The sequence below is a fragment of the Aythya ferina genome, assembly GCF_964211825.1.
Source record: "Aythya ferina genome assembly, chromosome: W".
Classification (NCBI taxonomy): Eukaryota; Metazoa; Chordata; class Aves; order Anseriformes; family Anatidae; genus Aythya; species Aythya ferina.
The window spans coordinates 763737-781771 of NC_140313.1; the positions used below are offsets into that span (position 1 = coordinate 763737).

The window sequence follows — 18035 nt, forward strand, 5'->3', positions numbered from 1 at the left end:
TGTCCATTCAAGTGGCTTCTCAATAGCATCCAGATAAAGTCAAAGCACATATATTAAAATGTTTAACTTAATAATGTATATAACTTAATTTTTAATCTTACACTAATAGAATTTTGCATCAACCATTACTATTACTCAGTATGAAAATGTGACTGGCATGATCTGACAGGCAGCATGCAACGAGAGCAGAAAGTGACCTTGAACAGCAGTGTATAAAAATACATTTATCACCGAAATGGCATGCCGGCTGTCAGTCAATATATGCTTCTCATTTGTTAGGAGGTTCTCCTGCTGTGATTCCCTCATTACAATTTGCTTTTACTTCCTGGGCAAATGACAACCAGAAAATGAGGCAGCTTCTTTCTTGACCGAACTTAATCCAGAAAAAATTAGATGACAGCTGCACCCATCCAAGTGTTACAGGATGGTTGAGAAACGGTTCCAAAATGTGCAGCCTGACCATTTCACCGGCTCTGTAGAAGAGCCCAGAGCGAGCCTTGCATCCCCTGAAACCGTGACTGTGATCAGCACACGCACGGGGCTCCCCCAGATCCATCCAGCCCCCTCCCCAAACACCCAGATAACCGCAAACACTGAGTTTCTGCTCTCACTTCAGGAATGTTCTTCTCAATTCGAGAGTTTCATATGGCATCATCAAAACCCACAGGGCACACTGTGAAACCAATGCCATGGTGGTTTCACGAGAGGTTGGTGGCAATGCAGTAGCATCTCAGAGCATTTGCACGAGGATGTGTCAGATCACTCAGCATTGTTATTGAAATTTTTATCTCCATGGCGATTATTCTTGTAAAAGAGCTTTCAACAGCTCATCGGCTGAACTTTATGCTGTAACTTCCAGGAAAATAATTTACATAAGAATTCTGATTATGCTCGGAATACCAATGAAAACGGGAGAAGAAAGTGCTCAATATTTTCTCCAGGTTAATAGCATTTTGTGAGATGAAACATTATTTTAAATCCTTACTTCAAAGAGGTATATTATCAATTACAAGCAGTCTGTGGAAAAAAATACAAAATATAGATAGGAACCTAGAAAAGAGATTATACTGGCCAAATACCAGGCCTCTTGACTTGCACATGCTCGCTGCTGTGAAGCCCTGTAAAGTTTTAGATCTCAAACCTCAAGTCCCTCAAGGCTGAGGCTCAATAGATGCGAGGAAGTTTGGGCTGATGTCCCAGTGCCAGAGAGCACTTCTCATGGAGAAAAAATACTGAATGCTTTCCAGAAAGTCACAGCATGGAACAGATTTGCCATTTATTACGTGGACTTCACCTAACCAACGTGCAAAACGCAACTCACAGCCCTGAAGCGAATAGCTGTATAAATGGGTTTGTAACGGGAGGGGCAGCGGCTGGGGCACGCAGCATCTCCAGCCCTTAGCACTCCGTAGGTGACACGCCAGACGTGGTGTCAGCGAGCCAGATTTTGCACATTTCCTATTCGAGCAGCTGTCACTAGGTTTTCGAGCAGGCACGATGTTCCCATAAATCCCCCACTCGTTCTAGTCACAGTGCTCCTTGCTAAGGCAGTGTTGGGCTGAAATATCTTCTGGAGCCCTGCTAACGATGGGACTTGGGGCTCGGCACGCAGTGCTTGTCCTTAAACAGCTCGGTTAGGGCGTGCCTCTTCCCTTCCAGCTCCACTCACCGAAGTTTTACAGAGAACTGCTTAGATATCACATTCATATTTGGAGCGCTGCAATATTTTTAACCTTTGACTTCACAGCCTTCAATGTACTCGCAGAGCACACAAATCCATAGTTCCCAAGTGACCTGAGACTTTTGTTTAAAGTGTTCAGCAACTCAAACGGAGTAGGAAAAGCTAACAAGATCAGCATATCCTGCCAAAACGCTAGGGTCTGGGGACTTAATTATCCTTCCAGAAGTGCCTTCTGCCATGCAGAGTCTGAGGAAAAAAGGAACTCGCACCAGGATTTTTGAAAGCAGCCTTCTGATTCTTGCTGCTCCTCACTCTAATTTTCTGACCGTGTTTCCAGATCTTTATCAGTTCCTGGGCAAATTGCAACCTATCGCAGAGCTCTGGGAAGCTGCTTTCGTTCCATCTTTACCATTCTCATTTTCTTCCAGAGTCAAAAGCATCAAAATCAAGATTCTCAAAACAAGTGGAAATTTGGAAGGTCACGTCTAGATTGGAGAAAGAGGTCAGTTAAAAAATGCGTTTGCAACATGGTATTAAACAGTTCCGTATATCTATGGTGAGTCATGTTCAAATATGTGCTTGCTGGTCACAGGCAACCCTAAATGGGGAAACCTCAGTTTGACCATGACCATTTAATGCATTTTGAGCATTTTTTGCCCTCTTGCTACTAGCTGCAAAGTCCTGGCTGCAGACTTTGTTAAAGCACACGTACTAATATGCTCAAATTGCAATTTTCCTATTTTATCTTTTGAGGACAGTACAAGGGCTATGCTTGTTTTCAAGCATGAATGTTGTGGTCAGGCAAAATCAAAAGGCAGAAAAAAAAACAAAACAAAAACACATTAGGCCAGGGTAGACAGATTAAAATTTGCTTACATCCTAGGCTAGGATGAGACCTTCCAACCACGTGTATTGTTTACAAAAGATGCTGCTGATGGGACCGAGCTGTGGCTGACTTCAGCCTTTAGACTTTTAATGTCTGAGTAGGATGGAACAGCTAAATTAGGCATAAATTTATAAACTTTATTTTCTTTACAGATTTCGGTGTAAAATTTTTATGCATACTTTCCTTCTGCTGCTACTTCTAGAGATGCAACTAACTCAGTGTTTTAACAAATCTCTAAACTCAACGTGGGGTTTGTGGCCTCAGAGGATGGTTGGTAAATTTAATATCTTTTTCCAGTCTATTTGACTTTTGTAGACTGAATTGTATCACTTCAAAAAGGGAAAAAAAATCCTTAGTGGAATTGATTACATTGTCGACTCCCCACTTTGGAACCCAACAGCTGAGGCATAAGAGTTAAGCAAAAAGCTAGTGTTGAATCAATTTCTTATTTAATTTTTACTAACTTTGATTATTCGAAAGCTCTCCTGATTTCTGCTCTTGGATTTACAGTCCTCTCTTAACGTCCATCCCTGCCTTTCCTCTCCCAACAAGATGTTCCTGTATTTGTAAACTCCAGATGCCTCCAAAGGCAGAATATGCAAGCTCCTTTAAATCACTCTCCAACCCAACTAGAAAAGAGTACAGAAAGACACAAAAATGACTCTTGAAAAATTAGTATTGCTGATCGCCGTGACCTAAAAAGCAAATTCTGTGATTCCTGAGGCCTCATTACTTTGCCTGGCTACAAAGCTACAAAGTTAGAGTGGAGTTACGGCATGAATTTATGGTGCACTTAGCGGGCTGTAATGTGAGGCCTCTCCGTTTGCATTTTTTACTTGTAGCTTAATGAATATATTTATATGTGCAAAGCAGATTTATCTGTGATGCACAGAGGCAACTTGGTGCTGATCAACAATGTCCAAGCGGAGAGTTAATGCAGTGGAGTTACTGTGCTGTAAATTCATGCCTTGGATAAACCCTCACCAGCTTCCCATAGAGGAGAGTATCAGCACAGTCTATTCTCATAAAACACACTGCTAAATTACCACCAGCATAATTAAACACTGTTTTTAAAAGCCATTTGAGAAACTTGAAAAAAAAAAGTGTTTATTTTGTTATTGCATCCCTCAGGTAGCTGGATTTGCTGTTAATAGGCTGAGACCGTCTCCTGTCATAATGAAAATGAGTAAAATCCCTCAACTCTATTAGGCAGGTTTAGAAAGATCAGCTCAGGGTAAAACTGCTGCAGCCTGTGGGGAAAACGTGTCTGTAACACAGAGGATAGCATGACGGTTTCCTTCCCCTGCAATGCTCCCTGACGCTGGAAATAAAATGTAAGAGGAACAAAAGAGCAGGGCTTGCATTCGAACAAGCCAGCTGTACCAACAAGGACGTGAAAATGTTAAGTACGTTTAAGTCCCGCTGTAGTTGAAGCATGTCCCCTTAAATTTCTGCCCCACTTGCCAGCAGTGCACTTATTACTACCTGGTATTACATTACTATGGATTTTCCCTTGTGAACCTCGCCACGGCTTTTGTGAGTCCGATTATAAACTAAGCCAGGCGTCGTCGAGCACTCCCAGTCCCCCTCGCACACTGCCGTGGCTGCTCGTGGCCGTGCCAGGCCACACGGGTGTGTTTTCAGAGCCCAGGTACACGGCACTAGGTGCACACGTGCGACGTGCCTATTCCAGCACAATGCGATCTGCTGCGCAGCCTGACGGCTTCCACTCCCTCCCCTTCCTGCCTCCACTGAGAAAAGGGTTTTGGCCTGCAAAATTAAAAGGCTACGCTCGGTAATTATCTTTTATCTGCAATTTGAGAATGCGTGTTCCTACTAACAAGTTTTCCGGGCTCATCTGAACTCGTCAGCGTGACAGTGTCAGCAAATGCACGCACACGTTCAGGCTGCAGGATGGCTCTCCCTCCTTCTCTCCTATAAAACACTGCAATCCAGAGCGCTGCCTTTTATTTACCCAGCAAACTTAACTAAAGCAAGCCATTAGGCATCAGCAACTATTCATTCCAAATATAATATTAAACAATTTTCTGCCTCGTATAAGAATTAAAAAATTGCAAAGGCATCTAGGTACCGAAATAAAACAATATTATGCACAATCCAATTACTGCTCTGCCTGTCGAAGCCACGGCTTTAATTCTGCAGTGAGCCAAACGGAGCACCCAGACCAAACAGCATCGATTCGAGCTGATGTTTAGAAACATTTTGCTTTGAAATAAACCCAAGCAGAAGTCAGGCTTCCCTTTAACCTCCCGCTGTAAGAGACACGGCTCTCACGCACACAAGCTCCCATCTGCATCCCCACAGAGCCGCCAGGGCTGCGATGTGATGCTGCAGGGACCCCTGCCCAGGGCTCAGCCCCGCGGGGGCACAGCTGGAGTGCTTGCAGAGGGCTGCCTGGCTGGACAGGGAAGGGAAACCTACAGAATGAGATCGTCCAGCGACACAAGCTGCTTGTTTTCGTGGCCAGCCCTTTATGGCTCTGCTGCAGGTCTGCAGCTGGGTTGCAGGGCTCACTTCAACACCAGCCTGTGATGATTAATTACAAGTATCTCTATAAATACAATTGTAAATATTTATAAGGGAAAGCAAGATTTAATCGATGGAAATAGACCAGTTTACAGTTTTCTTGCCCGTACTGTGTGCTTTTCCCTGCATGCCTTTTCCCAAACCACTCTCTGTTCGCAGCTAACACAGAGCTGGCCACAAGCACCAGCCGGTGTCCGGACCGGGAACGAAGGTGTCACCGAAACAGAAGGTTTCTTTATGGTAGCAAAGTTTTCAGAAATCACACATCAAAATATACAGCCATCACCACAGCAATGGACCAGCTGGAAATGTGCTCCCTCTGCATTCCTGTGCTTCCCAACGCCGGAAAGAAGAGCGCACAACGAAAAGCACTCACTGTCACAGCCTGTCCTCTCCACCCAACACTCTAAGACTTAGGTTTTTAAACAAAATACAGCCAAACAGCTTGTTGGTATGAAGGAACCGGGCGATTTTGGACTGGTCTCTGTGACCCAGCAAGAATTTTCCTGGCAACTTTAAACAGAGGTAATTAGATCGACCCCAAGTTTCTGGATGCCACCTACAGTCAAGGGCAGAGATGTTCTCAGAAGTCTCATGAGTGACAGCACGAATCCTTCTGAGGCAGGTACCTTACACAAACTAGATGAAATGCCTGCTGCTTACCCGCATAAGGAGGAAAAAAAAAACAGCCTCCAAAGTAAGAATGCAGGTGAGTTAATACTTATATGAGTTATCAGGGTTGTAATTAATGAACAGTGACTCTAAGTCTGCTTTGGCTCTGAAATAGCGATAGAGACTCCAAGGAGCAAAATATTATTAAGCAACTTTCAGACATTCATATTTTCCCATCATTCCAAAGTCAATAACAATCACGTATTCTAAAATCTAGTTACTTGAAATGTATCTCTGCAGTCTGTTACCACTGATTTAGTGTTCAGTTTGGGGGAAAAAAGGAACACAGCATCATTCTTTTCTATAGTAATGCACTTCTAAAGAAAGAAAAAGTTGAACCGCAGTTGCATACTGGTGATAACTTTGGTTTTAATTGCACCCAACCTGCTGAGACCGCTCTTAGTCTACCAAAAAATAGCATGCTTTTTTCTCATATTCTTCATAAATATATTAAAAAAAAAAAAAAAAGTATGACTCCAGGGTCATGACTTTGCACAGTATGTAAGTCACTTCAGAAACCCTCAAAATTGTCAGTTTGTAAAATCAATGGAAAAAAATGACGTTTGGAATGGGAAGTGTAATTCAGTCAGGACGACAGTGGCATGAGCACAGTGGCGCGGTATCAATGAGCTGCAATGTGGTACGTTTATCATTAGATAATCACTCCCCCAGAGGATTAGCAGCACACAGATGAACCTTGTGCCACATAACACACTTGGGGTGTCATTATCTCATGATAACCCCACTCCCTGCCATCTCCTATTGCTTAATTAGAGGTTACAAAGGTTATAATAGGACTAAAAGAACTTGGTGAACAGAACTTGCAACGAGTGATACCTTAATCAATTCAAAACCAGAGGCTGAGAATGTGCAGTCAACAAAGGCATCTCTGGAAGGCCATAAGCATGCATTATGTCCTAAATTAGGGAGCTAAAACTCGAGGAGAATGAAGAAATCTAGACGTATACTATGCCTTATTCTCCCTTGACAAATGTCATCTTCTTCATGTAGCATTTTGCCTAATTCAAATGTCACGTATATATATTAAAAAAAAACACTTTATGATATTAATTCACCTGAAATAAATTACCAAGCACATCCCAAGCAGAAGGAACAAGATTTCCAGGCTGTCTCATCAGAAGTAGGCTACATACACGTTCAAAAACCTTCATCCTGACTGCAAGATTACAAATTGGGCTTCTTAGTTGAAGTGTTTTATTTTTGGCTGGAAACTGCCACCCACCCTAAAATGCTGCGTTTTGTGCAGTCCCGCTGTCACCGAGTGCCCTGCCTGTATGGCTTTTGCTATGTTTTGTAAACAATGGCCACATTTGCAGATGGAGCAGCCACAGATCTGGCGCACTCAGAACTGTTTTCCAATTCACTGTGAAACATCAATTATCTTTATCAAATAACAGTATCTCATCTCAGTCCATTATCAAGATGGAGTCTTATTTTAGCTGGACTGAAGCCCTATCTGTATATCAAGGCTGGCCGCAGTGCCAGAGTGAGTGAAAGGCTGTGAAATAATCAATAATCATCATCAAATTGTGGTCGACAGGTTGTGAGGATGGAAGTTTTTGATGAAACCTCAACCTTTTTTTTTGTGCAGCTGATAAAGCTTAACCTTTGCAATACCTGATAACTATGACTCAGTTAAAGGAAGCTCTGCATACACTTAAAGAGCTTTGACTGTTCAAAAAAAACAACCCCTGAAACAGCCTGCTTTCCGTGGATAGCAACTTCACACCATCTTTTTGTTACTGAGCAAGTCAGCAGACAAAGAGCTACAGCGACCGTGTTTCATGGATTGTTATATACACACCCTTGTGCTCCAACAACCAAGAACCACGCTCGGGCTTAAAGCTGTACAAATAAAAGGTCAGCCTAAAAAGGACAATCTCTGCATAACAATGAACAGAACTGCAGAAACAACAGAATAATTTCCAGCAAATATTTGCCTATTTAAATGTAGGTAGCTCCCTATTATCCAGAATAAATCTGGGATGAGATTATACAATTAAAGGAAAAAAAAAACAAAAACAAAAACAAAAAACACAATATACCTACATTAGCCTAATTACTTAGCAGCCTTTCTTTTAGAATTGTTATTTTTATTCATCCCTTTTTTATGATTTTTTTTCCAAAACAGAATTAAGGCCAAGAATAAGGCTGTAAACAGTTTTTGTTTGGGATTTTCAGTTTTCAGAACAGCTTGAGTAATGTCCAACCTGAATATAACCTCCCTGTGAAAAATGCAGAGTTGATTTCAGCCATGTATTTCCCCTTTTAGCTATGGGAAACAGCTAAATAGCTATGGGTTCTCTAGAAATAGAAATTTGAGGAAATTTGTCAAAATTCGCATGCGCAAGCAGAATGTGAATTTCAAGAATGACCATTTCAAATTTTCTCGGCCAGAACAGTGTTTAGATAGGGTATGGAAATAGAAGCTGCACCAGACAAACCCCTTGTAAGCACAAAATTGCTGGTGTGTTTCGAGTCACTACCTTAACACACACACACAAACAACTACAAAAAGCAAACAAAAGCCCTTGATCAGCTCTTTTGGCTGCTGAATGCATTTAGGAAAACTGTGGAAGCTTGCTAATGGTCAGACTGAGCAAGTAGCGCAAAAGCTGTCTGGCATTTTGATTAGACAGCTGCATAAGTAAATACTTTGAAAGCCTTCACAAAACTTCAACAAATTTTGTGAGAACTGGCAATACCGTTCAGTATTACTTCTGAAAAATTGGTCATAGATCTCCAGGCCACCGTTGCAAGTCCCATGGGACATGTCCAGCACCTCAACCCAAACCACCCTGTGATTGTGTGTCTTCATGCTCTGCTCAGGGAGGTTTAGAGCTCCTCAGCAGTGGGAAGGGTTTTTGTCCTCTTCACTTGCACCAGAGGCACCTGGCCCGTCTGCCTGCACTGCATCGTAGCTCATCCTGCACTTGGCCCCAGTAGGAAGGCTGTTAGCAAGCTACTACAAGTAGTAGGCTGCTACCAAGTGATAGAACAACATGGATGTTGCAGAGCAGGGCAAAGCTCGTGTTATTAGCTGTAATATTAACTACAAAGCTTACCTGCTTGATGTAAACCTCCCCAAGGAGAGGAATGTTTCATACGAAATTGATACTACTGAAATATTTATATAGTATAATCACTGTCAACAACGCAGTTTTATACAAAAGAGGTAGTATCCAGCTAGCTTACTGAAATTCACATTTGATTACAGAAGTCAAAACCCTCCCAGGGAGAGACTTCTGAGAAGCATTGCCTCATGCAGGAGGCCAGGCCTGGTGGTGGCAGGGACCCCTCCAGGCTTCGCCCCCTTCCCACCCCAGAAGCCATCCGTCACTCAGCTCCCTCCACTTCCAACCTCGCTTTCCTGAGAGAGACATCGCTGGTGATGAATACAAGCTGAAATACTAAATGCAGCTCTGGAGACCGCTGATGCCACGCTGATGGATGTGGTACTAGGCACTATTAAAAAAAAATAAAATACCTGCTCTTACAAGGAAGCTGGGTCTCCCCTAGGTGCCGAGGGTGCTCTGCATCCCCCAGAAGGCAGCTCATCACACTGCAAGACAGAAAAACTTCGGTCCTGCTCCAGATCCTTTACATCCTATCATCTATCTCAGAAAAAAAGCATTTTTGAAGGATTTAAAAATATTCTCATCACAAATCCACTAATTCTCCATCCAGGGAAAACGCTGAATGGATTCAACAGTAAAAACTGACTACATTTCTTTCTGAAAATATGCCAAAGTTTAGCTGTTTTAAATAATTTAAACTTAAAGCAGAGATCCCAGTGCATTTTAATACTTTATTGTTCAGTAGTTTTATTTATGCAAAATTAAAGACATCCCCTCATAATGGCAATTAGCAGCAATAATCTGAAGTAAAATAATATTATTGTAACAGATGACACTGCTACAAAGTGTTTACCCCCATAATCTCCTCCAAGATACAGCCATTTTAGAGTAAAAAAAAATTTAATGAATTTGGAAAAATCTGGTAACTTACTAGCTAAAACGCTGAACTGATTGATATATCTATTTGTCATAATTAGTTTGGAATTTAATGTCAGCATTTTAAATTTCAAAAGCAATCCTGACATTTTGTATCATCTCACTTATCATAATAATATATATTTTTAAACCCTCCCGGCATTTTTTTTTTTGATTATTCAAACATATTAAGAGCAGTTTTCATACAGCCTCACGTAACCTGTCTCTGAGATGTGCAATGCCAGATGCAGGAACAAACGAGCTGCTTTTTCTGTGCGTAAACGGCCGCCTGGCAGGATGGAGCTCAGCCACCACACACGGGTCCCCCTCGAAGCAGAGCACAAAGACAATCCTAAAATCACCACAACTCTTCGCCCCACATAAAATAAAACGCTCTCTAGAGCGGCAGCTGTTGTTCTAAGGGTAGAGCAGTTGGCTTCCAGAGTTGGGTAGCAATAAGATAGTATGTTTTATTATGAGTGTCATGGAGACGGTGTGAAAAATCAAGAGCCATAGGCAGTAAGCGGCAATGGGTCAATAATGTTCACCGAGACATTGTGTAGATAATCAACAACAAGGCCCTGGGTTCTCTATGCACTGCAAACAGCTGAAGGGCAAATCAATACAGCCATGGGAAGGACACTGCCCGGCCCCGCTCCCCACAACGAGCTGCTGCTAGGGCAGCGAGGCACCCTAAAAACCAAATTAATGCAAACTTCGTGTTGCCCTAACGTCAGGCATTGGGAATATACAGTAATGCTCAGAAAATGTTTAATAAATAATTTAATGAGAGAGGGAGAGAGAGAGACCAATCTCTATATTAAATTATAGAAAAAAATAGATACCGAAAAATACGTATTTGGAAAGCTCACGATACAACAAAACGTGCCTGAAATTTTCATTTCAATTCAACGCCTTAGCAATAAACTAAAATCCAAGCCTCCTGAAATGAATAAGATAGATACTGGAACATGAGAGTTTAATGTAGAACAGTTTAAAAAATTGAAGTATGATAATTAATAATGTATCTTTTAAATTATTAAGCAGAAATCACACGTTAATAGAGGCATCCGTATCTGCAATAACAATGATGCAAACCAAACGCAAAATACTGAAATGCAGATAACTGGCTTTGAGGCAACATTTTACTGGTAGTATTAATAATTGACACTTTGTTAAATAAGTGATACTAATATTGTAAATTTCTCGGGAAAAAAAAAGTATCATATATAAATGTTGATTTATTATTTGTTCAAAAAGGTGATTCTTGACATCCATCATTCTATTAATCATTAGATGTAATTTCTCAGTCGGTATGTACAACCATCTTTCTTGAAAACAAAATAAAAACATGCTGGAAGGAAAAAAAAACAACAACAAAACAAAACATGAAATGCTTCTGTTTTCCATTATTACAGCTAAAAAGCCTGCCTTTTTTCTTCAAGGAGATGATAAAAATTCCTGCCCTATTTCACCTATAGTGTAAAAAATAAAATAACCACATTTAGCAGGGCACATATTTGGGATAGCAGTTTGTTCTGCTGATGATAATTACTATGAAATTTTCTACAAAGTGTAAACTGTGTTAATTCTGTGACAGTGATACAAAAAAGCCACACTCCTCGGATCTTGCCATCAACCGGATTTAAAAGCAATGACGATTATTATTTTTAGCGTGGCTGGCTGAAACGAAGAAACAACCTCTTCAGCCTTATTTTCATCACCGTAACTATTTCAGTATGCGCAGCAGTAAGTTATCGGATTATATTTTCATGAATTATTCAGCGCGGACATCAGCAGCAGGCGGGGGCGAGCAGACGCGTGCTGCGGCCCCGCTGGCCGAGGGGCTTCCCGGCACGGCGCCCGCCTCAGCCCCTGCAGCTCCGCGGCCGCGAGAGATCCCCTGGCGAGATCAGGAGACATGTGGGGAGTGGATCTCAGCGCTGTGCTGGAGTTAGGATGCGTTTATATGCTGTGATGTACCGGATTCATTGCTGTGTAGGTGTCAGCAGCATTGCCTGGTCCTGCTGCTGCTCTCCCAGAGCTTTCCCGACGCTGCCGGGGATGAGGGGCTGAGGCAGCACCCCAGGACCAGGCCCTGTGAGAGCACCGGGCATGGAGCACTACGACATGATGGCACGGAGATGGGGGAAATGCTGACAATGCTGCTGGCAACGACAACCCAGCAGTGGGTTTGGTGAGGCCAGGCATCAGCTGCATGCCCTCGGCTGCTGAGGAGGAAGCAGACCGCCTGCAGGCCTCCCGGCGTGAGCCAGGCTTGGGGCTGCAACTGAAATCCTCTCATCGACAGCGAGCTGTGACTGCTGAGCGCTCTGCAGCACTCACGGCTGCTGGTGCCTGCTGGAACTGCTGCAGAAGGCAATGAGCGGTGTTTTAGGTCGGCTTCGGTGCTACGGAGAGCTCAAAGATTCACTTCTTCCACCCGCAGGTTCCTGAGCCCTGGCTGTTAGGGCCACCCGAGATCTACGCCCTGAGCTGAGAGGAGTTACCTACAGGACTTGAAAACAAAACGTGGCAAAACGTACTAGGAATAAGTAAAGAAACTAAAAAGAAGGGGAAGCTCCTCTTCACACACAGGCATACCAGGCACGTGCCAGAAGCGTGAGACATAACGTGGGGTGTTGTTTTGAAAAACATTCACATGGAAGGCTTGTAGAAGCTCTGCATGTGTGTGCTTCCACAAAGGTGAGAAAGAAAGATTTGGGGAAGCTAAGCAGTAAGACTGGAATAAACAAAAAATGAATATTTTGCCTAAGGATGATGAAGAAAAATGGAGAGAACATTCTGGTGATGGAGTTTTAAAGCCCTCTGCTCTTCTCTCCTTACAGAACAAAGGCTGCCTGCACATACCGGAGAGCAAAACCCAAGGAGAGGAAATGGTTATTTAAACTAAAGGTCAATGTTGGTACAGAGGCTTAAGTAACCATACCTACACTGGGGTGGGAATAGAAGAACAGATTTCTAACCCTTGATATTTTAACCCGTCGGTATTCTGGAACCGACTTTCACTCGGAGCACTGGGTGCCAAGAAGGCCAGTTTGCTCCAGCCCTTCCTACCTGCTGCAGCAGGAGCACGCCTTCGCGTCCCCAGGAGGTCCCACCTGCAATGCCCGCATCTTGTTCTCCCCCTGTGCTTATCTCGGCTCCAAGCTCAGTTAACGTACACCTTTAATGATGAGTGCAAGTCAGGGGAAAAGTGAGCTGCTCCCACATCTTCCTATCCCTGATTAAAAATGGGTTACATGTGAATTACCATGAGGTAATTTCAAAACTTTCAAAACAGTAACATATTTACTAAATACAAAATTATTTTTACAGCTTCAGAAAAAGAAAATTCAAAGACTTTTTTTTTTTTTTTCCTAAATAAATAGCAAATATTAAGCCTTTAAAAAAAATCCCGTAACTTCTGGTAATTACAGTCTTTCAATAAACATTATAAACAGAAAAAAAAAATGACCTTAAGATAGACAGCGGGGTGGACTGACTGACTTCTTGCTCTGCCTTACAGCAGGACCCAGATTCCAAAAGGCACTTCCCATGTTACTGCTCTAAGTCATGCTCAATTTAAATATACCTAAGCAATTAAAATATTTTGATAAACACTTTGAAAAGCTTTAACTTTTTGTAAAAACAGAAGATTTTTGAGCTTTTTGCAACATTATCTTCTTCTACACAATCCCAAATTTATCTCACGTCTTCTGAGCAGCCTGAAATCTGTAACTGTGAGAAATAACTTAAACGATTGGGTTTGGAATAAGAAATCTGTATCCAATAGATGGCGTTGCCCCCTAATAATATATGTGGCCCTCAACAGATTTCTCTGACCTTATGAATAATAAAATCTGCAAAGAATCCTGTTCAAATTTTCCTTTCATACCCTCTTCTGCCCTCCACACCTTACATGGTAGCTTACTAAGAAAGTAAGAAAACAAGTACTGTGAATATTCACTAACACATCAAATTAAGGCAGTGAATTATTCAGACAATTTACTGGCAGAAATCTGGAGTTAGTTCCAGGAACCAAACACAAAAGAACACCAACTAACATGGAAGTGACACTAAATCAGATAAAAGTGTTGCAACCATCAAGACAATCACCTTCACAAGAGCTGGTGGTCATTACACAGAATCCAGTTTAAAAGAACTCTGGTCTTCTGCAAAACTCCTGTAGACTGCCAGATTGTGTAAAACGCTTTACAGAGCTATCTGGAATTCACACTGCCAAGAAAGAACTTTCCTAATTACTCCACATGCTATCAAACACCTCTGTTCACCTTGGAGCCAGTTCAGTAGATGAAGTATGAATGAGACAAAGTTAAAAATGCAAGGCCGGTAGCACTGGTTAAGTACTGATGCTAAATGGAAGAATGGGCTTTGTCACCCATCTCCTGGTGCTCTGAAAACAGAGAGATGTGAGGACGTGGATGGTTGTGCTTTTTTTCCCCCTCCTCTCCAGCAGGATCAGGAATTAGCTGTTAGCTTGAGATGCCAAGACTTCGCAGACTTATCTGGACTTTGCACTCTCAATTTTCGGTGCAATGATGCACACAGAAAGGAATTGTGGTCGGTGTCTCTTAATGGCCAGCAGGAGATGTTCAGCAACTAACTGCTTTGTCATGCTGCTTGGTGAATAGCTGGGAGAAAAAGTAATGCAACATGTATATTTGGAAACGGGAATGCAGAGAGCTGTGTGCAGCAAGGCATAATCTTGGCCAGGTGCTGATGACAGGACTGCAAGGCAGCAAAAATGCTCAGTGACATCTGATATATCAATATAAAGCAGTTCTTGTGGAGTAATTTTGTAGTTAAATTAATAAATCATGATCCAAACAATGATCTAAAACAAGATAGAACAGTCCACTGATACTCTTTGCCTGCATTATATAGCTATTATGAAATAAATTTGGCCAGCTCAGCTTCCACAGACAGCTGTCTAAACAAAAAATACCAAAACGTACAACGTTGTTAGCTACTAGTTTTGGGAAATAATCAAAATTTCAGAACAGAAAATGAACCAGCCATGTGTACCTTTGCTGGCACACAGTTCTGCCAGCAAAGTGCTAAGTGACACTGCAGATTTAGCAGAAAGAAATCTATGCTACCTTGTCTATAATGCACATTTTAGAAGGACTAAGGACTAGTCCTTTTAGTCCAAGTTTAGAAACAAAAAAACATATTTGCACCCAACAATTACATTTGCATTTAAAAAATCCTCAAACCAACTGAACAAAAACTCTCCCCAAAACACTAAAAAACAGCCAACAATGACAAAACCAACTAATAAGGCAGATTCAAAATACAGGTATTTTATCCAAGTTTTACATGACTACTGAAATTCAATGAGGAAAAATAGTGGATCACATAGCACGAGGAATAATAAAGGGTCCTAGCAATTAACTTTTCTGAAAATGCTTTGTTACTTCAACATTTGTAATTCCACGCAAATTCAAGCAAAGCGCTCATTTCAATGTTATCCTCACACATATCCTCTCCTAGGTGCGGGGTAAGAGAACACGTATCTTATTTAATATCAGGGAAGTGGAAATACCTCAGATGGAAGCACCGTGCCATTTCACAGAGAGGAGTTTTAGGAAAAAATAACCAGTAGATTTTCTTTGGGACTTCTATCGTAGATAAGCATGCTTCTATAAAGCTTAACTTTTCAAATCAGATTTTTCATTTCTTTCAGAGCAAGGGTATCACCTAACTTTAGGCTTTCATTATTAACCCATCTGTGGCACCCATTCAGTTCCAGTGAATGAAGACAGTAGGGCTCTATATACTTTGAGTCCTTCATTAAACTATTGATCCCCTTAGCATTATCCATAATGTTCCAGCAGCTCAGCATGTCAACTGATGCAGAGCTTGCTGCTCTTTCCTTTCAATAACTTCCACACTTTATGGGGAGGAAGTCACAATGATTTATTTACCTGACATTTCCCAGTCCGGATGTCGTAGAGGGCCACTGAACCATGGCGAGCTCCAACTGCTATTCTGTGACTCCGCTCGTAATAGCTGACCATGTAGAACCTGAATTGAACATTATAACAAGTAACAGGTGAGATCTGACCTGCCTGCATGATGTTCAAATTAATTTGCAATGCCATTGGGTAATTAACATTAGTGCTGGAACAGAGATTTGATTTCAAAATCCATCAGCTGCCAGTTTTCATATGTGGCATTTAGCAAACAAACCCAACTGATGTTTGGCTCATTACTGCAGAATCCTATCGGATTTATTTTTTTATTTTTACTAAACAGCGTTACAGCAATTCTGTTGAGTGTGGGAATAATCTATGCAATAATCACCAGTTCCTGCAATGTCCATGTGCAAGCGTTGTTTACAGCTCTACACCACAATAATGCTGGATGCCAAAGGGTTACATGAGACAATCTCAACACCCTGAACGATTTCAGAGCATTTTTCTTTGAAAGTCAAATGAGAAAGGTTCAAGGAAGCAAAGGGAAAAAAAATATGTAAATTAAAAAGAAAAAAAGGAAAAAAAAAAGGACAAGTCATCAAACTACCTCTAATACAACAATATTCAGGTGAAAGGGAGCTGAGAAGCATGTGAGAGTCCTTAAAGTTCGATGTGAGTGTATGCTATCAATCCGAGCACAAAAAATAGAGAAATTCCTTGGATTTTGCAATCTTGAAACACAAGAGAATCAGAATCCTTATTTCCAGTTGAAACATTTGGGAATATATATGCCTGTCTTCTCAAAGGAAGAACAGACCCGTGAAAAGTGTCACCTGCATTTCCACTTAAATTTTAATTCTAATTTTTCAGTTAAATTTTACTACAGCAAAAGCTGCCCGAGCTTGCTAGAATTGGTCTGTAAAAATATGCTGCTGACCACATTTATGGCTTCAGACAGCAAATCTTGCAATGATCCATCTCCTTGTTCGTAGGGATTCCCAGAGTGCCATAGCAACTGCTCCTACAGGGCTGCTACACTTGTTTCTGCAGCGCGGGATGGATTCGGGAAGGCAAACAGCACCAAACACCATGTTAACAAACAAACAAACACAAGGAAATGAAAATCATTCATTTTTGTGCAAGAGAAGGGGCAAGGCGACCTAGCTCAGAGGCACTTCTGCACCCCTGTCCTCCCGCATCCTGAGGACCACCGGCCCCGCAGACACCCCTGGTCCCAGGCCTGCAGCTTCCAGCTTTGCTCCCGAGCTCCAGGAGCATCCCCCTTGCATCTCCCTGCCTGCACCTCGGTGGCTGGGCTTCGAGGCAGATCAAAGGGAAGGAGCCCGCTGTGAAAGAGCCGGCAGCTCAGCGAGCAGCACCAGCTCGGGAGGGCAAGGCAAAGACAAAACCTGTGTAGGCAAGGGATGATGTCCTGCACAGTCACAGAGCGTGTGGGCAGGGCAGCAACACACCTCATTTGTTTGTTACTTAATGGTAACAGCAGCAAGATCTTCTTATTTATTATTAAGAAAAAAAAAAAAGGAAGAGTGCTTAGAAAAAAAAATCAAAAGCTGTTGGTAAGCAGCTAGGGAACAGGAAGGGCAAGAGCCAGTCATGAAAAATAGGGGAGAAAAAGGCTAATGCTGTGGGCAAACAGGTATCCACAGGGTCTATAGCATGTCCTAAACAGTGAATAGCATGGGAGAGCTTTCCCATTTTTCACCATTTCATGCCAAACTGCAGTCACCGACACAGTTAACGTGGTGCCTCAGGTGAACGGGGAGGGGGCTACTTGTAAGGCTATTTCAACCTTACATAGAAATACACACGTCTTGTCATCATGAGTAAAACAGAATACAACCAAGTTTCTACATGAGATGTTTTATGTCCCCTTTATTACATTTCTGAGTGGGCACAGTCGGCTGGTCTCCCCCGGCAGACACCGGCTGTGATGTGGGAGCACGCAGCATTTCTCTCCCTGCTGCATTTAAATGCCCCTTTAGACAGAAAGCTGAGTCAGGATTTCTCTTTGAGAAGAATCCATCAGTCTCCGTAACAACAGAGGATTTGTGGAAAAAAAAGCTTCCAGGAAATAGACATTTTTGAGCTTAATTTTATATAAACCCCCTCCTCCTTAGACTGACGTTCCGTTGTCAGCTCTTTAGCCCCGCTCTTTCTCATTTAGTTAGCTCAGTATTGTTGCAAGCACCCCTAGATTTAAACATTTTAATCCTTTGCCTCCCTTTCTAAACCTCTGTATGGTAGAGTTCAATAGAGAATGATATGCCAGCATA

At 42.1% G+C, this 18035-nt stretch overlaps 1 protein-coding gene across 2 annotated transcripts in view; it reads right to left on the bottom strand.

Moving 5' to 3' along the window:
* Window positions 1–18035, bottom strand: part of LOC311426502 (WD repeat-containing protein 7) — a 98748-nt gene that overhangs the window by 7946 nt on the left and 72767 nt on the right. For both annotated transcript variants that reach the window (XM_084502865.1, XM_084502866.1), the window contains one exon: window positions 15751–15850. In XM_084502865.1, the coding sequence (XP_084358991.1) occupies window positions 15751–15850 (100 nt within the window). The remainder of the gene's footprint in view (window positions 1–15750; window positions 15851–18035) is intronic.